At 37.5% G+C, this 23,203-nt stretch overlaps 1 protein-coding gene and 1 pseudogene across 1 annotated transcript in view; both read left to right on the forward strand.

The window, feature by feature from the left end:
• PSME4 (proteasome activator subunit 4) overlaps positions 1 to 23,203 on the forward strand; it is a 101,080-nt gene that overhangs the window by 12,628 nt on the left and 65,249 nt on the right. Inside the window, exons 2-3 of the mRNA XM_060168600.1 lie at positions 15,313 to 15,453; positions 16,103 to 16,219. Coding sequence (XP_060024583.1) covers positions 15,313 to 15,453; positions 16,103 to 16,219 — 258 coding nt within the window. The remainder of the gene's footprint in view (positions 1 to 15,312; positions 15,454 to 16,102; positions 16,220 to 23,203) is intronic.
• On the forward strand, positions 3,726 to 4,293 carry LOC132531592 (acyl carrier protein, mitochondrial-like; annotated as a pseudogene).

The following is a 23,203-nucleotide window of genomic DNA, read 5'->3' on the forward strand; positions in this document are numbered from 1 at the left end:
AAATACTCAAGTTTGGTATGAGCTATAAGGGGCAGAGAGGACAAAGATAGCACTTTTGATTGAGACATCAAGAGTATTTTCCTCTCAGGCAGGCAAAAATACCATTCCAATTCCATTTTATACTCAGTGCTTCAGGATGAGATTAATTTCTGTAATGAATTTTAACATGTCTTATTTTCTGTTTTTTATATTCCCCACCAATATGTCAAAGAATTTGAGCTAGGAATTCATTGTTCAGTATGCTTGTACACTTGTATAAACATGTAAATACAAAGATACCTACTAAATATTATTTGTAATTTTAAAAAATAACAGGAATAACATAAATGCCTAAAAAGAGAAGATTGAGGAAATCATTATTTTTATAATGGAATATTAGATAGCTATTAAAAAGAATATGGCCAATCCATATTTATAGGCATTGAACAGTGTCTTGACTTTTCTATTAAGTGAAAAAACTAAGTGGTAAATAATATGTATAGTATCGTTGAATTTATGGGTTTTTTTTCTTTTTTTTTTTTAAAGAAGATGTTGGGGGTAGGAGTTAATTAATTAATTTATTTTTGCTGTGTTGAGTTTTCGTTTCTGTGCGAGGGCTTTCTCTAGTTGTGCCAAGTGGGGGCCACTCTTCATCGCGGTGCATGGGCCTCTCACTATCGCGGCCTCTCTTGTTGCGGAGCACAGGCTCCAGATGCGCAGGCTCAGTAGTTGTGGCTCACGGGCCTAGTTGCTCCGCGGCATGTGGGATCCTCCCAGACCAGGGCTCGAACCCGTGTCCCCTGCATTAGCAGGCAGATTCTCAACCACTGCGCCACCAGGGAAGCCCCGCATTTATGTTTTTATAAAGTATATACATATGTACATTTGTATATAGATAAAGTCTAGAAGGATACTATACAGGCTGTTAACAGTTGTAGACAACAGTTTCAAATTTGTATGCTTGGTGTACTGTTTGAACCATTTAAATAAGTATATATTGCTTTCCTGATAAAATAATAATAATCTCCCCCCCCCAATAATATTTTCCTCTCAAGTCTCAAGGATGCAACTTATAGTTGGTTTAAAAAAAATAAAAAAGAAAATGTATAGGTTTATGGGACCATCCACAGATTTCCAGCATGGCTAGATACAGATACTGAAGGAACATTGTCTTATTATCCATCACTTAACTCATTGTTTATCCTCTGCGTTGACCATTTTTTTAAATATTTTTTAAAGGCAAATATCTTAAGGTGTATTTAGCCTCATATGTAATTAAAGAACATAAATTGAAACAGACTGTATTAGTATTATATTTTTAATGATTTTAACAGAGTTTAAAAAGCATATATTGTGCTCTAGTCAGTCTGCTAAGGTGCAGTGGTTCTCAAACATAGTGAGACATCTGGGAAAGTTATAAAAAACAACTGGTAAGTGGAAGCCCATTCTAGAACAATTAAATCAGAATGTCTTTCATGCACATTCATCAATTATCCATCACCATAGCCTTGTGAGAAAACCCAGGTTTTACAAATGCCTGGGAGGTTAAATGACTTGCCCAAGGGACTGACATAGAGCAGTTTGAATTCTCAGCAAACTTGTAGAACCATGCTGTTCCTGCTTGCTTGGCTACTGTGTTGAAATCCATAAATATTCTGTCTATCCAGAGTTGATTATAATGTTGGGAATTGCAAAACAAGTTAGCATGGAAACATAAGACATCCTCCACTTTATATAACACCTTTGTTCCCATCGTTCCAACCAGCAGCCATGTTTGTTTGTTTGTTGTTGTTTTGGCCCCACTGTGCGGCAAGTGGGATCTTAGTTCCCTGACCAGGGATCCAACCCCCGCATATTGGAAGGGCGGAGTCTTAACCACTGGACCGCCAGGGAAATCCCATTGTGATGGTCTATCCCCTTTTTTCATCCTCAGTTTGACTTTTTAGAGGGGAAATAGAACAAGCAGTGTTCTTTTGGCTGTGTCTTCTTGTCACAGAAGTTTGCTGTTCTCTCTGTGTTCCTCTACCTAGAGCTGTTTTTTGTGCCTCTTGCCGCCTCTTTCCCCAAATGCTCAGATTATCTTAACCTTGAGTTTCCTATTCAGAGTCATGATACCTCTCTATTCTTTCAAGATTCGGTTCAATAATCACTTAGGTATGATGAAACTTTGGTTAAAAAAAAAATAACAAAACTCTGATAAAACTGCATTTATTCCCCTCCTTCAGTATATTACCTAGTTTTCTGAGTACATGTCTCCTCACATCTGATTGTGAGTTCTCAGCCTAAAGGAGCTATTTGGATCATACTCTTGTGCTGTACATGTCATTTGCTCTAGAAATGCTTTTTGAATCAATAGGTAATTGAGTGAAAAGAGGAGAGGTGGGCTTATGAGAAAACCCTGCATTTAATCTGTTCACTTACTGTTTCTAGCAGTGAGAAGCTGTATTGGCATTTTTTTTTTTTTAATTAAAAAAACTTTTTTTGGCTGCGTTGGGTCTTTGTTGCTGCCTGCGGGCTTTCTCTAGTTGCGGCGAGCGGGGGCTACTCTTCGTTGTGGTGCTCGGGCTTCTCATTGCGGTGGCTTCTCTTGTGGAGCACTAGGCGTGTGGGCTTCAGTAGTTGTGGCACTCAGGCTCAGTAGTTGTGGCTTGCAGGCTCTAGAGCTTAGGCTCTGTAGTTGTGATGCACAGGCTTTGTTACTCTGCGGCATGTGGGATCCTCGTGGACCAGGGCTGGAACCCGTGTCCCCTGAATTGGCAGGCGGATTCTTAACCACTGCGCCACCAGGGAAATCCCCATATGCATGCTTTTAAATGATTTGGTTTCTTTTTATTATACTTGTTTAATATTTTCTAATTTACATTTTATTATAATCAGACTACTTGGCTAGTATAATATTCACATGTTAGAATTAAGTAAGGTTTTCTTTGTGGCCTATTTTACAACCAGTTTTTATAGGTGTCCCACAAAAAATTCAAAAGAGGGCATAGTTTCTGTAAGCTCACAATTTTTATTTGTATCTTCTAAAGTCAGCTTTATTAATTACATAATTCTAATTACCTTTAGTGGAAGTCAGATTGAAGTGGTAAAGACACAGTAATTGATTTTGTTGCTGCTATACAGGACATAAAGTTTCATTTTCTTTTTCAAGACTATATAATAGTATTGTATAATTTTATCAGGAGATGCGTAATCCCTGATTTTCTCTTTTTTGTGATGTTAGTAACTGTCCTACATCTGTTAGATATTGCAAAATGGTGATACCTTTTATTCTTCATGAACTTAGTGAATTTAAACATACATTGTAGTTAATTATCATGATTCATGGTTTCATTTTTGGCTGGTGAGACCTATACAACTTGACTCCTATGCTCTTTATTTTTTATTTTTTTGGCCGCTGCACAGCTTGTGGAATCTTAGTTCCCCCACCAGGAATTGATCCCGGGTCACAGCAGTGAAAGCACCAGAGTCCTAGCCACTGCACTGCCAGGGGATCCCTTCTGTGCTCTTCTAAGTAGGAGTTTAGTAGATTTTTTAATTAAGATAATAGTAGAAATGCAGAAATATTGATTACCTGATTTTAAACATACAACAGAGGTTGATATGAAATGTTTTTACATGTTAATTTTAATTATAATAAATTATGCCTGTTTACTTTAGAAGAGTTTGAATGAACAGAGGTATATAGAAGAACATGAAGTAGTTTGACCATCAAGAGGTAACACTTTAGCGCTGTACATCCTGGGTCGGCGTAGCCATGGCGGCTCGTGTCCTTTGCGCCTGTGTCCTTCGACTGCCTGCAGCCTTCGCGCCGCTGCCCAGGCTCCCCACGCTGGCCGCGGCCCTGCCGCTCAGCACCACCCTGTTCCCCTCGGCGGCCCGGACGAGGCCTGGGGCTCCGCAGCCGGCCTTTGTACTTGCACAGGTTCCAGGCGAAGTTACACAGCTGTGCCACCAGTATAGGGACGCACCCCCTTTGACATTAGAGGGAATCAAGGACCATGTTCTTTAGGTCTTGAAACTCTATGACAAGACTGACCCAGAAAAGCTCTTAGTAAATTCTCATTTTATGAAGGACCTCGGCTTAGACAGTTTGGACCAAGTGGAGATTATCATGACCATGGAAGACGAATTTGGGTTTGAAATTCCTGATCTAGATGTGGGGAAGTTAATGTGCTCACAAGAAATTGTAGATTACATTGCAGATAAGGAGGAGGTATATGAATAAAATATCAGACCCTTTTTCTTCACTGAGAGAAGACTCAGAAGATGCTGGCGAGTGTCTGAAAGTGAGAATGCATTTCTGCATCATTGCTGACTGACAGAGTAACTCTGTTTAGACTTGTACTTAAATTATCTTGTGTTTTTTGCCCTTTGAAAATAAATCTGTAAAACCAAAAACAAAGAAAAAAGGTAACACTTTATAGTGTTTATTTTTATTTATTTTTTGCGGTACGCGGGCCTCTCACTGTTGTGGCCTCTCCTGTTGCGGAGCACAGGCTCTGGACGCACAGGCTCAGCAGCCATGGCTCACAGGCCCAGCCGCTCCGCGGCATGTGGATCTTCCCGGACCGGGGCACGAACCCATGTCCCCTGCATCGGCAGGCGGACTCTCAACCACTGCGCCACCAGGGAAGCCCCTATTTTTTAATTTTAATGCATGATTGTTTCTTTTTTATTTAGTTACATATTGTGAATGTTTTGTATCCTGATTTTTTATATATTACATTTCACATCCATAAAAATTCTTTGAAAACAATTTTAAATGACTACATTGTAGTCTAAAGGCATAAACCACAATTTAACAAACCATTCTCTTATATCAGACTTCTAGGGTTTTTTCAGGAAATTTTTATTAATTGCAAATGTGCACTTGAAAAGCTTTTTGGTATTTTGATTTTGATATTCTGAATTTTTATTTAAGACATATTGCTAGATGTGACATTGAAGGAAAAAAATCATCCATAAATACTTTTAAGTACTTTCAATGACAATATTTAAATTCTGGTTTTTAAAATTTCAAGCTAAAGTTTCATTTTTTTGCCTTGTAAGTAGGACTACTCAAAATAAAACACTTAAGGTTAAATTTCATTGCAAATGTTGTATATGTTTTATAATAACAAATAGTCTTAATGTTGCTCTGAAATGATGTTAATTTTACTTTACTGATGGATATAGAACCTTAGAAACCCAGTGACTGCCTTGAAGAAAACTAACTGATGAATGACAGAACTTGTATTGAAAACCAATATTTTTAGCCTCTAGCCAAGATCCAATTCTTAGTTCATTTCAATAGTGCTGTATAATTTTATACTTTACTTAAATTTCCTTCGATATATAATAAACTTGTCTTCAGGATATATAGTAGAAAGAACCTTGACAGCATTGTACATTTCGTTAACTAATTGCTGTTCCTGGCATGCCACTGTCTTTCTTTACTTGCAATTAAAAGTTAAAGCATTTGGGACTTCCCTGGTGGCGTAGTGGTTAAGAATCCGCCTGCCAATGCAGGGGACACGGGTTCGAGCCCCGGGAAGATCCCACATGCTGCGGAGCAACTAAGTCTGTGCGCCACAACTACTGAGCCCACGTGCCACAACTACTGAAGCCCTCACACCTAGAGCCTGTGCTTCACAACAAGAGAAGCCCATGCACCGCAACGAAGAGTAGCCCCCGCTCACCACAACTAGAGAAAAGCCCGCGCGCAGCAATGAAGACCTGATGCAGCCAAAAATAAATAAATAAAATTTTTTTAAAAGATTAAAGCATTTGATTAATACACTTGATTAATTCACTGTAGGGTTGTGAGGAGGAAGCAGTTGAAAAATGCTTTTGTATTATCTTTTACTGTTTTTTTTACCCCTATGGGAGGATGGAACATAATGACTTGTCATCTATATATTCTGGATAGTTTAAGAAAATATCCTATTCAGAAGTTCAATCCTGACTGTTACCAAGGTTTTCAAGTATTTTAATAGAAATTTTTAGTCGTAAAATGTAATGTGCAAATTTATTGGAAAAAGAGAATGGACTGTCTCTAAATATGGTCTAAAGTAGAATTCTTGAGCATAAATATATAGAAAAAACTGGAGTCGTTTTTGTAAAATGGAGACTCTCAGCCTCCATTCTCAATATATTTTAAAATTTCCTTTTTTTTTAAAGAAACAACTTTGCTGCATTTAACACTCCCAGTATTTTCGATGGACTAGATTTAAGATGGAGCGTAGGAATGTGCATTTTAAACAGTCTAATGTCTAATAGACATTTACTAGGTAATGTCAAGCAGTTTTTCCAGAGTGGTTATACCACTTTATACACACATCAGTAGCCTATGAAAGGTCTGGTTCCTCCATGTTCTGACCAAAACTGGGTATTGTTGGGCTTTTTAATTTTAGCCAGTCTGGTGGTATGAAGTGGTACCCTATTGTGGTTAGTTTTTTTTTTTTCTTTTAAATTTTTTAATTTAATTCAATTTTTTTTTATATACAGCAGATTCTTATTACTCATCAATTTTATACACAGCAGTATATACAAGTCAATCCTAATCGCCCAATTCATCACACCACCATCCCCACCCCCGCATGGCTTTCCCCCCTTGGTGTCCGTACATTTGTATATCTGTGTCTCAACTTCTGCCCTGCATACTGGTTCATCTGTACCATTGTTCTAGTTTCCACATACATGCCTTAATATACAATATTTGGTTTTTTCTTTCTGACTTACTTAACTCTGTATGACAGTCTCTAGATCCATCCACGTCTCAACAAATGACCCCATTTCGTTCCTTTTTATGGCTGAGTAATATTCCATTGTATATATGTACCACATCTTCTTTATCCATTCGTCTGTCAGTGGGCATTTAGGTTGCTTCCATGACCTGGCTATTGAAAATAGTGCTGTAATGAACATTGGGGTGCATGTGTCTTTTTGAATTATGGTTTTCTCTGGGTATATGCCCAGTAGTGGGATTGCTGGATCATATGGTAATTCTATTTTTAGTTTTTTTTTTTTAATCTTTAAAACACATACGTTTATTTTTCATTCACCTGATGTTGGCGCTGGGTCTGGGAGACTCTTCCAAGGGTTGGCTCAATGGTAAAGGCTGCTTCGACCTATTTTTAGTTTTTTAAGAAACCCCCATACTGTTCTCCATACTGGCTGTATCAATTTACATTCCCACCAACAGTGCAAGAGGGTTCCCTTTTCTCCACACCCTCTCCAGCATTTGTTGTTTGTACATTTTCTGACGATGCCCATTCTAACTGGTGTGAGGTGATACCTAATTGTAGTTTCGATTTGCATTTCTCTAATAATTAGTGATGTTAAGCAGCTTTTGATGTGCTTCTTGGCCATCTGTATGTCTGCTTTGGAGAAATGTCTATTTAGGTCTTGTGCCCATTTTTGGATTGGGTTGTTTTTTTAAAATCGAGCTGCATGAGCTGTTTATATATTTTGGAGATTAATCCTTTGTCCATTGATTCGTTTGCAAATATATTCTCTCATTCTGAGGGTTGTCTTTTCATCTTGCTCATGGTTTCCTTTGCTGCGCAAAAGCTTTTAAGTTTCATTAGGTCCCATTTGTTTATTATTGTTTTTATTTCCATTACTCTAGGAGGTGGATCAAAAAAGATCTTGCTGTGATTTATGTCAAAGAGTGTTCTTCCTATGTTTTCCTCTAAGACTTTTATAGTGTCTGGTCTTACATTTAGGTTTCTAATCCATTTTGAATTTATTTTTGTGTATGGTGTTAGGGAGTGTTCTAATTTCATTCTATTAAATGTAGCTGTCCAGTTTAACCAGCACCACTTATTGAAGAGACTGTCTTTTCTCCATTGTATATCCTTGCCTCCTTTGTCCTAGATTAGTTAACGATAGGTACATGGGTTTATCTCTGGGCTTTCTATCTTGTTCCATTGATCTATGTTACTGTTTTTGTGCCAGTACCATATTGTCTTGATTACTGTAGCTTTGTAGTATAGTCTGAACTCAGGGAGTCTGATTCCTTCAGCTCCTTTTTTTCCCTCAAGACTGCTTTGACTATTCGGGTTCTTTGTGTCTCCATACAAATTTTAAGATTTTTTGTTCTAGTTCTGTAAAAAATGCCATTGGTAATTTGCTAGGGATTGCATTGAATCTGTAGATTGCTTTGGGTAGTATAGTCATTTTCACAATATTGATTCTTCCAATCCAAGAACATGGAATATCTCTCCATCTGTTGGTATCATCTTTAATTTTTTCATCACTTACAGTTTTCTGCATACAGGTCTTTTGTCTCCCTTGGTAGGTTTATTCCTAGGTATTTTATTCTTTTTGTTGCAGTGGCAAATGGGAGTGTTTCCTTAAATTCTCTTTCACATTTTTCATCATTAGTTTATAGGAATGCAAGAGATTTCTGTGCATTAATTTTGTATCCTGCAAGTTTACCACATTCATAGATTAGCTCTAGTAGTTTCCTGGTGGCATCTTTAGGATTCTCTATGTATAGTATCATGTCATCTGTAAACAGTGACAGTTTTACTTCTTATTTTCCAATTTGTATTCCTTTTATTTCTTTTTCTTCTCTGATTGCCGTGGCTAGGACTTCCAAAACTATGTTGAATAATAGTGGTGAGAGTGGACATCCTTGTCCGTTCCTGATCTTAGAGGAAATGCTTTCAGTTTTTCACCATTGAGAATGATGTTTGCTGTGGGTTTGTCGTATACTACCTTTATTACGTTGAGGTAGTTTCCCTCTATGCCCACTTTCTGGAGAGTTTTTTATCATAATTGGGTGTTGAATTTTGTCAAAAGCTTTTTCTTCATCTGTTGAGATGATCATATGGTTTTTATTCTTCAGTTTGTTACATGGTGTATCCCATTGATTGATTTGCGTATATTGAAGAATCCTTGCATCCCTGGGAAAAATCCCACTTGATCATGGTGTATGATCCTTTTCATGTGTTGTTGGATTCTGTTTGCTAGTATTTTGTTGAGGATTTTTGCATCTATATTCATCAGTGATATTGGTCTGTAATTTTCTTTTTTTGTAGTATCTTTGTCTGGTTTTGGTATCAGGGTGATGGTGGCCTCAGAGAATGAGTTTGGGAGTGTTCCTTCCTCTGCGGTTTTTTGGAAGAGTTTGAGAAGGATGGTGTTAGCTCTTCTCTAAAAGTTTGATAGAATTCACCTGTGAAGCAATCTGGTCCTGGACTTTTGTTCGTTGGAAGATTTTTAATCACAGTTTCAATTTCATTACTTGTGATTGGTCTGTTCATATTTTCTATTACTTTCTGGTTCAGTCTTGGAAGGTTATACTTTTCTAAGAGTTTGTCCATTTCTTCTAGGTTGTCCATTTTATTGGCATAGAGTTGCTTGTAGTAGTCGCTTAGGATGCTTTGTATTTCTGCAGTGTCTGTTGTAACTTCTCCTTTTTCATTTCTAATTTTATGGATTTGAGTCCTCTCCCATTTTCTTGATGAGTATGGCTAATGGTTTATCAATTTTGTTTATCTTCTCAAGGAACCAGCTTTTAGTTTTATTGATATTTGCTATTGTTTTCTTTGTTTCTATTTCATTTATTTCTGCTCTGATCTTTATGATTTCTTTCCTTCTGCTTACTTTGGGTTTTGTTTGTTCTTCTTTCTCTGGTTCCTTTAGGTGTAAGGTTAGATTGTTTATTTGAGATGTTTCTTGTTTCTTGAGGTAGGCTTGTATAGCTATAAACTTCCCTCTTAGAACTGCTTTTGCTGCATCCGATAGGTTTTGGATCATCATGTATTCATTGTCATTTTTCTCTAGGTATTTTTTGATTTCTTCAGTGATCTCTTGGTTATTTAGTAACGTATTGTTTAGCCTCCATGTGTTTGTTGCTTTTTACGTTTTTTCCCCTGTAATTGATTTCTAATCTCATAGCATTGTGGACAGAAAAGATGCTTGACATGGTTTCAGTTTTCTTAACTTTACTGAGGCTTGGTTTGTGACCCACGATGTGATCTATCCTGGAGAATGTTCCATGCGCACTTGAGAAGAAAGTGTAATCTGCTGTTTTGGGGTGGAATGTCCTATAAATATCAATTAAATCTATCTGGTCTATTGTGTCATTTAAAGCTTCTGTTTCTTTCTTTATTTTCATTTTGGATGATCTGTCCATTAGTGTAAGTGAGGTGTTAAAATCCCCCACTATTATTGTGTTACTGTCGATTTCCTCTTTTATAGCTGTTAGCAGTTGTCTTATGTATTGAGGTGCTCCTGTGTTGGGTGCATATATATTTATAATTGTTATATCATCTTTTTGGATTGATCCCTTGATCATTATGTAGTGTCCTTCCTTGTCTGTTGTAACATTCTTTATTTTAAAGTCTACTTTATCTGATATGAGTATTGCTACTCTTTTGATTTCCATTTGCATGGAATATCTTTTTCCATCCCCTCACTTTCAGTCTGTATGTGTCCCTAGGTCTGATGTGGGTCTCTTGTAGACAGCATATATATCGGTCTTGCTTTTGTATCCATTCAGCGAGCCTGTGTCTTTTGGTTGGAGCATTTAATCCATTCACGTTTAAGGTAATTATCGGTATGTATGTTCCTATTACCATTTTCTTAATCGTTTTGGGTTTGTTTTTGTAAGTCCTTTTCTTCTCTTGTGTTTCTCACTTAGAGAAGTTCCTTTAGCATTTGTTGTAGAGCTGGTTTGGTGGCGCTGAATTCTCTTACCTTTTGCTTCTCTGTAGCGCTCTTGATTTCTCCATCGAATCTGAATGAGGTCCTTGCCAGGTAGAGTAATCTTGGTTGTAGGTTCTTCCCTTTCATCACTTTAAGTATATCAATCCACTCCCTCCTGGCTTGTAGTGTGTCTGCTGAGAAATCATCTGTTAACCTTATGGGAGTTCCCTTGTATGTTATTTGTCATTTTTCCATTGCTGCTTTCAGTAATTTTCTTTGTCTTTAATTTTTGCCAATTTGATCACTATGTGTCTTGGCGTGTTTCTCCTTGGGTTTATCCTGTATGGGAATCTCTGCGCTTCCTGGACTTTGGTGGCTGTTTCCTTTCCCATGCTAGTAAAGTTTTCGACTATAATCTCTTCAAATATTTTCTCTGGTCCTTTCGCTCTCTCTTTTCCTTCTGGGACCCCTATAATGCCAATGTTCTTGCATTTAATGTTGTCCCAGAGGTCTCTTAGGCTGTCTTCATTTCTTTTCATTCTTTATTTTTTATTCTGTTCCACAGCAGTGAATTCCACCATTCTGTCTTCCAGGTCACTTATCTGTTCTTCTGCCTCAGTTATTCTGCTATTGATTCCTTCTAGTGTAGTTTTCATTTCAGTTATTGTATTGTTCATCTCTGTTTGTTTCTTCTTTAATTCTTCTAGGTCTTTGTTAAATGTTTCTTGCATCTTCTCCATCTTTGCCTCCACTCTTTTCCGAGGTCCTGGATCGTCTTCACTATCATTATTCTAAATTGTTTTTCTGGAAAGTTGCCTATCTCCACTTCATTTAGTTGTTTTTCTGGGGCTTTATCTTGTTCCTTCATCTGGTACATAGCCCTCTGCCTTTTCATCTTGTCTATCTTTCTGTGAATATGGTTTCTGTTCCACAGGCTGCAGGACTGTAGTTCTTCTTGCTTCTGCTGTCTGCCCTCTGGTGGATCTGTGTGGAGATCTGTGGATCTGTGTGGAGGCTATCTATGTGGCTTGTGTAAGTTTCCTGATGGGAGGGACTGGTGGTGGGTAGAGCTGACTGTTGCTCTGGTGGGCAGAGCTCAGTAAAACTTTAATCTGCTTGACTGCTGATGGGTGGGGCTGGGTTCCCTCCCTGTTGGTTGTTTGGCCTGAGGGAACCCAACACTGGAGCCTTCCTGGGTTCTTTGGTGGGGCTAATGACAGACTCTGGGAGGGCTCGTGCCAAGGAGTACTTCCCAGAACTTCTGCTACCAGTGTCCTTGTCCCCATGGTGAGCCACAGCCACCCCCTGCTTCTGCAGGTGACCCTCTAACACTATCAGGTAGGTCTGCTTCAGTCTCCCCTGGGGTCACTTTTCCTTCTCCTGGGTCCTTATGCGCACACTACTTTGTGTGTGTCCTCCAAGAGTGGAGTCTCTGTTTCCCCCAGTCCTGTCGAAGTCCTGCAATCAAATCCCACTAGCCTTCAAAGTCTGATTCTCTAGGAATTCCTCCTCCCATTGCTGGACCCCCAGGTTGCAAAGCCTGACGTGGGGCTCAGAACCTTCACTCCAGTGGGTGGACTTCTGTGGTATAAGTGTTCTCCAGTCTGTGAGTCACCCACCCAGCAGTTATGGGACTTGATTTTACTGTGATTGCGCCCCTCCTACCATCTCATTGTGGCTGCTCCCTTGTCTTTGGATATGGGGTATCTTTTTTGGTGAGTTTTGGTGTCGATGATTGTCCAGCAGCTAGTTGTGATTCTGGTGTTCTCACAAGAGGGAGTGAGAGCACGTCCTTCTACTCCGCCATCTTGGTTCCCGTCCCCTATTGTGGTTTTAATTTGATTTTAGTGATGAACAATGATGTTGAGTATCTTTTCATATGCTTATCAGTCATGTGGATGTTGTCTTTTGAGAAGTGCCTTCCTGAGTCTTTTGCCCATTGTTTATTTGGTTGTGTTTATTATTGATTTGAAGGAGTTCTTAAGTAGTTTGGGGAAGTACTTCGTCAGATGGTGATATGTATTCCAAATATCTGACTGGGCTTTTTTATTTTCAGTGGTGTTTTATTGTGAATAGAAGTTCCTGATTTTAATGAAGACCAGTTATTAATTTTCTTCTTTTAGTACTTTTTGTGTTCTTCAGAAGAAGTCTTGGCCTTTTTTTTTTTTTTTTTTTTTGCGGTACGCGGGCCTCTCACTGTTGTGGCCTCTCCTGTTGCGGAGCACAGGCTCTGGACGCGCAGGCTCAGCGGCCATGGCTCACAGGCCTAGCTGCTCCGCAGCATGTGGGATCTTCCCGGACCGGGGCACGAACCCATGTCCCCTGCATCGGCAGGCGAACTCTCAACCACTGTGCCACCAGGGAAGCCCTTGGTCTGTGTTTTGAGAAATGCTGAGGCAGGAATCACTTTCTGCTTGGCAAGAACTATTTGCTGTTGACAGGGCAAATAGGTTTCTGAGTAATCCCCCTAAAATCTCTAGTTTTGTCAGCAGTTCTAGCTCCTCTAAGAATCCCTGGGTTTGTCTCTTCTTTTCATAGTATTAAATTTTGGACTCTATGAATTTTATGTCCCTAATGTTTACACAATTTATACTACAGTAAAAAGGCTTGTAGGTAAATTATTTCAGTTGCTTAGAGCAGTGTTTCTTCAATTTTTCCACAGAAGTCTTTTAGCCACAAGGGAGAGTAAGTGCATAACCGCAGGGGCACTTGGAGCCCTGTCAAGGCCTGAGGTAGCCACTGGGAATAAGAAATGTTTCATTGGACTCTTCTGTTTTATCTTTAAAATATGTGCTGTTTCTTAGGGGATATGGTTTGTTTTCACTTGAAAGTAGCATTTAAATGATTCTAGCTTTTACTGCTAAATTTAGAGTGAAATTGAGGGAGGCTTCAGGAGTCTGTACCATGTTCATTCAGCAGCCTGAAGTATCTCTGGCAGCCCTGGGCTTAGGGTCTCTATGTATTGTCTTCATTAGCCCATTTCCTTTACCAGGCCTAGGTGGTTAAGAAACTTTCACGGTAATTACTGACAGGCAAAACAATATCTCAGGTCTCATTGCTGTCTCCCCTCACCGCCCCCACCCCCGCCCCAATACTGTTTGATCGCCTAGTACTAAGGTGAAATCATGGGATTATACCTTGAAAGTTCAGACAGACAAGAGCTGAATAAATATGCAGCAGCCTGAGAAAATTAAAAAAAAGAGTGCTCTTATTGGACCAAGAATATTGAGGATTTTCTGGAAAAAGAAAAACAGGTATTCTAATTTTAGAAGTTAAACGCAAGTTTAATTTGATCTTAGCTGTTGGGGAAGTGCTAAAGATCATATAAGGAATGTTAATGCTGTGTCTTCTGTTGAATTATGTATTTGTCTATAAAATGGTCTTCCTCAAAGGAGTTTATGATTTTAAATATCCAGTAATTTGTTCTAAGTAAGTTTTTGTTCCTTAAGTTTTAGTTACTTCTGAATCCTTAACTATGCGATGCTTAGTCATTCTTGCTTTTTGGGACACCTTTTCCTTAAATTGCTTATAGTTGACGCTTTTGTTTACATTGAGTTCCTAAAGTTAAAAAATTGAAAACATATAATTCTGAGATAAAATACTGTGCTTTTTTGGTAGCAACATAATTTTATTATAGTTATGAGTTAATGCCTAGAAACAAATAGTACAAGTTAGGTAACGCTGTATTGTTTCAGGATTCTCAGTAAGCGTTCATCAAAGATTCTTGTGGTTAAAACAGTAAACTTCTATGTCTGTACTCTTTTGTTCTGTTTTATAATGTTGTGATATGATGTTTTTAAGTAGTTTCAGCAAGTCATTAGGTAGATTGTTATTCTGAATGAGCACTTGCTTAATAAAGGAAAGGGTGCAGAGGGATTCTTTTCAGGTTACCGTGTCCAAAGGCCAGTTAAAACCATGCAAAAAGAAAAGAGCAGTGTTATAATTGGTCATTAAATGTTGATGTGAATTCAGTTATTATAACTGAATTATAAGTTTTTTGTCAATAAAGTACTTATTTGGTAATCTCTTAATTAAAATATAGAGTAAGTCTTTCCTGCACAGTGATGAGTGTGCAGTGTGATAAAATGTTTGACATCAAAGACTTTTGAAATTAAAGTGTAACAATACATATTTTTTTTTATTGTGGCAAACTCTTAAATTTACCCTCTTAACAATTTTTAAGTGTACAGTATGGTATTGTTAACTGTGTGTACATTGTTATACAACAGATCTCTAGAATTTTTCATCTTGTATGACTGAAACCCTATACCCATTGTACAATAGCTCCCTGTCTGCCTTCCCAGCCCCTGGCAACCACCATTCTGTTCCTATGAGTTTGATTACTTTAGATACTGCGTATAAGTGGAATCATGCAGGATTTGACTTTTTTTGATTGTCTTATTTCACTTAGCATAATGTCCTCAAGGTCCATCTGTGTTTTAGCATATGACAGCTTTCTTCTTAAAGGCTGAATAATATTCCATTGTGTATATATGTGTGTGTGTGTGTATGTGTGTGTGTGTGTGTGTATATATATATATATATATATATATATAACATTTTCTTTATCCATTTGTCTGTTGGTGGACATTTATGTTACTTCCACACTTTGGCTATGTGAATAATGCTGCAATGAACATGAATGTATCACGATATCTATTTTTAAAGGCTGTATCGATTTTTCTCTTGCAGATATATTCGACTTTATGGGAGAAAATTTAGCAAAGAAGATCATGTTCTTTTTATCAAATTATTATATGAGCTGGTATCAATTCCAAAACTGGAAATCAGCATGATGCAGGGATTTGCACGTCTCTTAATCAACTTGTTAAAGTAAGTCAATGTCCTGTGATTTCTGCTAAGATTTTTTTTTTTTTTTCTTCAAGGTTTTAGGGAATGAGGAGAGCTAAGTGTTCTTTGGTAAGAAGACCAAGTCCCAAATTACCGTTTTGGAAAAAGATTGCAGAAAACTTTATCATAAGTTTAAACCCCATGTGTTAATTAACCTTTTAATTAAGATTCCTTTTTCTCCATGAAGTCTTCTCTTCTCTAGCATATACTGAACTATATGTTGTCTATTTGTTTCATTTATACTAATTACCTTCCCTTATGTAGACTGTAAGATCCTTGTGAAGACAGGGATCATTTATTCTTTTGCTTATCCCAGGCACCCAGCACAATTCGGGAAACACTAAGTACTCCATAAATAGTGTGGGAAAGTATGAAACTCATCTACAATAATGGTGGCACAAATTTTAATGCCTCTTTTTACCTGGTGCCCCTTGAGGTTTGGACAGCAGCAAAAGTCCTGGTGCACTGTTCTTCCTCCTACCATGTTTTGCCAGTGAGTGGCTGAGGATGGGGAAAAGCAAAACCCACTGTGATGACAGCAGCATTTAACAACTGTTCTCCCAGTGTAGTATGTGTAGTATACACACCCTGAGCAAGCATACACACATGTATTTACTCTTTCTTTAATTAGGAAAAAGGAACTTCTTTCAAGAGATGACTTGGAGTTACCTTGGAGACCACTTTATGACATGGTGGAAAGAATATTATATTCCAAGACAGAGCACCTGGGATTAAATTGGTTTCCTAAGTAAGTATTTCCATTTAAAGTACTTTTGGGGAGCACTTTTGGGGACTCTTAGGGGTTTGATCATAATAGAGAAATGTTGGGTTACTTGAGATAAGCAAGCAAATACACATTTTAATGTGCTCATTTTTATGTATTTTGACTCCTAAAACAATTTATTGCCCTCTTTAAGCTATATCTGAAGCTGCACTTAAGAATTTCCCACCACCATATCTCTAACAGCTAACATCACCATACTGGCCAAAGAAAACAAGAGATTTTTGTTTGAAATCTAATATTTTGTCATGCACATTTGGCATTCTTCATAGTATATCCACATATGTTTTAATTCTTCAACTAAAATGAATGCTTCAAAAGGAGGAGCTTCGCGTATTCCAGGGGGCACCCACATCCCAGAGCACACACACTCCCAGTTAAAGGAGCATCAGTTTCAGTGATTGACTGTGTTATAGTACAAATTATTCAAATGCACGGTCTTTGGTTTATGTTATTTTCTAGTAATGTTTAGACATAATAAGACTATAAATCTCTGGCTGTTTATGGCTTCTTGTACACACATCCTGACTCTTCCAGATCTCTAATTTTGGTACATTTTGTATTTAATTCTGAACCTTTACAGAGTACAGTATAATCATCTGTCCTTTTTGATTAATAGTGATTTCAGGCTTGACTGCAAAGTGTCATTTTTCCCTGTTAACAAGGGTTTGTCCAGTTGTGATCTAGCTCTTAATTTTCTCAGTCTTAGCGTGTTTGGCTTAAAATACTCTTAAATTTGTGATTGAGGTTTATTTTTAGGAAATCTTTTTTTAAACTTTTAATAGCTGTTTCCTCTTATTATCTAGAGTTGTTTCTCATATACATATGCACTCATTTTCTGAGGAACACCATTTTATATGCCTGTATTATTTTCCTTTTTCTCTTTTATAAATGAAGTCTTTGAACATTTATTTCTGTGGTTTTTCTCTCAATCCTAGACATGTTTACATATCTACCCAGTTTAGTTCATTTAATCCATGATTAATCCTCAGGCCTCACTTAAGTCAGCAGTCGTAAGTGAATTTTTTTGAAAATGACTGCTGATGACAGACTTTAAAGACTTTTAGGTCATAGGTAAAGAGTGAAATGATGTAAGTGGAAAGAGTAAAAAAAAAAAACAAACTATAGGTAATTGTGAACTTAGGCCCTAATTGTTTTTTGGACAGTAGTCACAAATACTCTCAGAAGGTATTTCAGTCAGTCACATGGTCAGAAGGTATTTATTTCTTGAAGATTTCATGTGTTAAAACAGGGAAACCCATTTCAACCATAAAAGTGGCAGAATTCATCATGAAACTAAAGGGTGCAATGTTCAAGTGTGTTTTTACTAATATTTATTATGAAAACCCCAAATTTAACATGAAAGATTACTTTTGAGTTTTATTTCTGTCGGAGGGAGCATGGAACAGACTGGATTGACTAGACCTCAAGATCTGAGCCTATTGAACTTTTTTTTTTTACAGCTGTTTATTTTATTTTATTATTATTTTTTTTGGCTGTGTTGGGTCTTTGTTGCTGTGCGCGGGCTTTCTCGAGTTGCGGTGAGCGGGGGCTACTCTTTGTTGAGGTGCGCGGGCTTCTCATTGCGGTGGCTTCTCTTGTTTTGGAGCACAGGCTCTAGGTGCACAGGCTTCAGTAGTTGCAGCATGCAGGCTCAGTAGTTGTGGCTCGCGGGCTCTAGAGCGCAAGCTCAGTAGTTGTGGTGCACAGACTTAGTTTCTCCGCGGCATGTGGGATCTTCCTGGACCAGGGATTGAACCCGTGTACCCTGCATGGGCAGACGGATTCTCAACCACTGGGCCACCAGGGAAGTCCTGAGCCCATTGAACTTTTGACTAGAATCACCATTTCATATATTTCAGGGACCTTTAAATGGAGTTCAAAATCAGTTATCTTTCTAAAATTTTCCTGGCTCATTTTTTGACTGCCTTTGAAAGTCTTTGGTAAATCATGGGGGAGGGAAAGCTATTCCTTCAGTAATTTCTCCTTCTTCAGCATTTCTTTTACTTCTCTATAACCAAGTGTCACACTTCCTGCCCTGACAGGTGTAACTTTGCAAAAGCAGCCACTTTTTTTTTTAAGTACTATGTCGTTATTAATAAATATCTATGGCTTACCTCTTCAGCGATGCCATTGTTTTCCAGGAAATTTTGTTAACGCTTATTACTGTTAGTGTCAATCATTGTTTATAGTTCCCTCCCTGCATCTTGATACTAATTACCATGTCATTTCCTGAAGCTTCACATCATCCTTGCTGTTATGGAAACCTTCCTTAAAAGTTTCACCTTGGCTGTCCTTGGTCTTTTGAAGAGACATCAAGTCTTTGATGAAATCTTTACTTGGTTTACAGTGTGACTCTTAACTCTAATAGACTTTTGTATTCTGTAGATAACTATTCCAAAATGAAATTCATAAATAGCATGACCTTTCTACACTCAAAAATAAATATAAATAATGTTTTAACCATAAAAGAAATAATGGGAAAGTAGTTTATTATAAAGCAATATATATTTCAAACATGCATGCACTATTATACTAAAAAACGCAGTATAGGAGACTTCTCTGGTGGTCCAGTGGTTAAGAATCCACCTTTCAGTGCAGGGGACGTGGGTTTGATTCCTGGTCGGGGAGCTAAGATCCCACATGCCATGGGGCAACTAAGCCCGCATGCCATAACTACTGAACCCACGTGCCACAACTAGAGAGAAGCCTGTGCACCACAAGGAAAGATTCCGCTTGCCACAAGACCTGACGCAGCCAAAAATAAATAAATAAATATTTAAAAAACAAAACAGTATGGTATTCAGATTTTGCATCTACTTTTAATGAGTAAGTTTGGATTTAAAAGTAAAAAGATCAAAACACATTCTGTATCAGAAGTACTAGAAAATGTAAGATAAACAGCATAGCAGCATTGTTAGTGGACATTGAAATAAAAACTAGTGCTAGGATACAGAATAACAGGCCACACTTACTTAAATATGATGAGAGAGAGAGAGAAATAACTTTAATTTCAGACTACTGACTGGGAAAAAAAAGAAGTAAGATACTGTTGCAGGTGAGCTGGCCTTATTTATAACATAGTCTCACAATGATTCTTTATGTAATTATGTGGGATGGTGTAGTTACTTAGTATTACAAAACATTATTTTTAAACATTATCACATGTGAAACAAATAGGCAAAGGATGAATTAGGAAAAGAAACATTAATATATGAAGCCATAGAGAATTTGTGCAGCAGACTTTTGCCAAAATAAACAATGTCAGTGTGTAATTTTCACAACATAAATTGTCTTTTGTGTCCTACCAAAATAAGGATGACATTCCAGAAAAACATGAAACATTTTAACAACAAAATTATTAATGAAATTCTCTGACATCCTCATTCTTTGTGTATCTGATAATTGCAAGTGTAGTGACACTTGGTTCTAAGACTGTTAAAGCAATCTTCAATCTTAGTTACATATTTGTATGAAAACTACACATGCACAGGGATTTAGTTTTGGCAAATCAAGTGGGGCAACTGGAATTGCCATTATGCTGTAATTTTTTTTTTCTTTCAGGAATCATTAATAACCGTAGGTAAAATTTTCAGCCAAAGTACAGCCGTCCTTCAATTTACATGTTAGTTGTATTCCTAGAGATTCGATGTCTATTAAACTGTGTGAAAAATAGTTAATGTTTAAAGCAGTTAACTTTTAGTTCAAGAATTTTTAACCTGTATAACCGTGCATTGGGACATTTGAAAGTCTTGAAGTAATAATTTTTTGTTGAGTCTGGCTAGTCCATGAATTGCAGGATATCTAATATACCTGGCTTTTAATCACTAAAGGTCCAGTGAGTCCTCCCCACAATTGTGGTAGTTAAAAATGTCCCTTACATTTCCAGAATGCGCCCTGCATGTGGTTAGAGGCTTATGGATTTGCTGTCCTCTTAGCCTGCATCCATGCAAGTTAAAGTTTGCTGCCTCATTAATCAGTCTCTCCTGTTTTCTTACCATTGGTCCAGCACTTTTTGCTTTCTTTTTTTCTGTTTTTAATTCTGTAAGATCCAGGTCTTTTAGTTTCCAAACCAGTATTCTTTTTCCTGTTCCAGTGCTTCTCAGATTGTCCATTTAATACCTCCTTCCCCTTCCCCAAAGATGTTTCTTAAAGGTGTGGTGTGAGAAATTTCTTGGAATTTTTACATTTTATCTTAAACATTCATATCTTTATTAGGCATATTAAGTAATGCTTTCATAAGTAAAAATTTCTTCCATATGTATCTCTTGACTAAAGTTGATGCTCCAAGAAGATGAACTCTATTGGCCTAGTGGCTTGGAGCACTTACACACAGGGCTGTGTGTGTCCACTAAAAGGAGCACACATTGTGAAGTGCAGCTCTGTTGATGCATCCTGTTTTTAAAAATGATGATGTGTTGTTCCAGTTTGAAGTGATCAGAAAGAATACTGGGCATCTGGAACTACTTTTGAGGGGGCACTTTCTTAGTGAGAGGCAGCACTGTAGGACAAAATTTGAAACTTAATGTCTCTTCTGTTAAAAAAAAAAAGCAGTTTTTCAGAATTGTAATTAATTATTTATTCATTTTTTCTAATTTGCTTTAATCTTTTTACTGTTATTATCATATTTTACCTCTCCTTTTTTTTTTTTTTTTTGCGGTATGCGGGCCTCTCACTGTAGTGGCCTCCCCCGCTGTGGAGCACAGGCTTCGGACGTGCAGGCCCAGTGGCCACGGCTCACGGGCCCAGCTGCTCCACGGCATGTGGGATCTTCCCGGACCGGGGCACGAACCCATGTCCCCTGCATCGGCAGGTGGACTCTCAACCACTGCGCCACCACGGAAGCCCTACCTCTCCTTTTGAAAGGAGTACCTGTACCATATTTCCATTCAGGTCACACTGTATATAGTTACAACAATTAACTTTGAAAGATTTTCAGATTCTTTGGTTCTTGGACTGTTTCATCACACTTGCCTTGATTTTAATATTGGAGGAATCTGATGTGTTAGAGACACTAGTTGGAGAGCCATACAACAGTACTTTCACTTTTTGTTCCTCACAGCTAGTCTCTGTCCAGTGAATTTCTAAGATGGGATCATTTAAAACATTTTAAAATTTACTTTTCTACTTAAGATACTATTGGGGCTTCCCTGGTGGCGCGGTGGTTGGGAGTCCGCCTGCCGATGCAGGGGACACGGGTTCGTGCCCCGGTCCGGGAAGATCCCACATGCTGCAGAGCGCTAGGCCCGTGAACCATGGCCGCTGAGCCTGCGCGTCTGGAGCCTGTGCTCTGCAACGGGAGAGGCCACAACAGTGAGAGGCCCGCGTACCGCAAAAAAAAAAAAAAAGATACTATTTAGTACACTAGTATAGCAAGTGTTTATAGCCCAGGGATAGAAGTGTGACTTTTTACAAACATTTTATTTCAGAAAATTCCTTAAGGAGCCCTTTAATATGGCATGCTTTGGGAGTTAGTATTTTGTTTTGAGTATTTTCATCTTAAATGTATTCTGAGACATTTTGAGAAACAGTTTTGTCAGCTGACTGCATGTATTCATAACTATTTTTAGAATACCATTTTTATAATCAAAAGTGAAAGCTTTTTTCATTTGTTAACTGTTTGTCTTTCAAGTCTTAAACTCATGTGCCTTATGTGTTTGTCTTTATTGAAACCACTGCTTAGAATGCCATGCATTTCAACATGATTTTAAAAGCTGATTCCATTGTTTGAAGCAAGGATTATTAAACTTCCTTCTCCTTTCCCCTATTTTCTTCTCTGTCCCCTCCTCCTCCTTCTTTTTTACTTCCTCTCCTCCTTCCCTCCTCCTTGCTGTCTTTTTGCCTCAGTGGCAAAAGACCCTTTTTACTTTCATCTGTTTTTACTTTCTACTGGAGAAACAATTTGTAGGGTTTTTTTATTCAAAAGAAAAATTAAAATTGGAAAAAACCTAGGTAGTTGTGAACTCGATACTAGCAACTTAAGAGCTGCTTATTGTTTACTTTGTAAAAGAAGCATCTGAATCTTTTGGGCATGATTTTATGTCATAAAACAGTGTCCCACACACTTAATTGGAATAACATATTACAGGTTACAAATGTAGGCAGCACGGTAAAGAAAGGTATTGCTACTAACAAAATGTGGGGGAATTATGCATAGATCAGTTTTTACAAATGAACATAGATAATTCATGTTTGAATTGCTATGTGTATATATAGAGATTTATTTAGTCTTATTACTATCAGTTCAGTTTTTGTGGGTTGTTTGGTGTTTTAAAGGTTTACATATTTGCATCATGAGAAGCTTGGGCCTAGATAACTCATTTACATTTTAAAAAATATTTAAATATCTATTTTTCTTTTATATATATTCTAAGGTGGATCATACGGTATTAAACTATTTCATTTTTCATATTAATCTGCCTCTGGAGAAATTTGATATTTCCCTTTTCTGGTACTTGTTCTTGATTTCTTCTTTCTCTGTTAAATCTAAAAGGACCATTTGAATTGGTACTCTTATCCTTAAGATACAGTTAAATCCTTTGTTCCCCCATCAACACATGAAAATGACATTTCTTAACCTCTGTTGGGGTTTCTTGATATGTGTAGCCACATTTCTAAGCTTAAGTTACTACCAGCAACTCAAGAATGATCTTTAGCTACAGAATTTAACATGATAATGAAATATGAAAGTAATTTGTCTGAGAACCTGTTGAAATTTAAAATAGTTTACAGTTATTTTGTTAATAAACAATGATTATTAATATGGCATTTGCAGTGATTTTTTTAACATGGTATTTGAGGAACATTCTATTTGCTTTTTAAAAAATTCTATTTTTATTTGGAAATTAGAGAATAATTGGTTGATTTTATTAATTTTTATTAATGACTTTGATAGTGCTTCTTTCAAAAGTTGTGCTACAATGATCTTTCTCTAGAAACTGCTCTTTTTAA

Source organism: Lagenorhynchus albirostris, chromosome 13 (assembly GCF_949774975.1).
Source record: "Lagenorhynchus albirostris chromosome 13, mLagAlb1.1, whole genome shotgun sequence".
Classification (NCBI taxonomy): Eukaryota; Metazoa; Chordata; class Mammalia; order Artiodactyla; family Delphinidae; genus Lagenorhynchus; species Lagenorhynchus albirostris.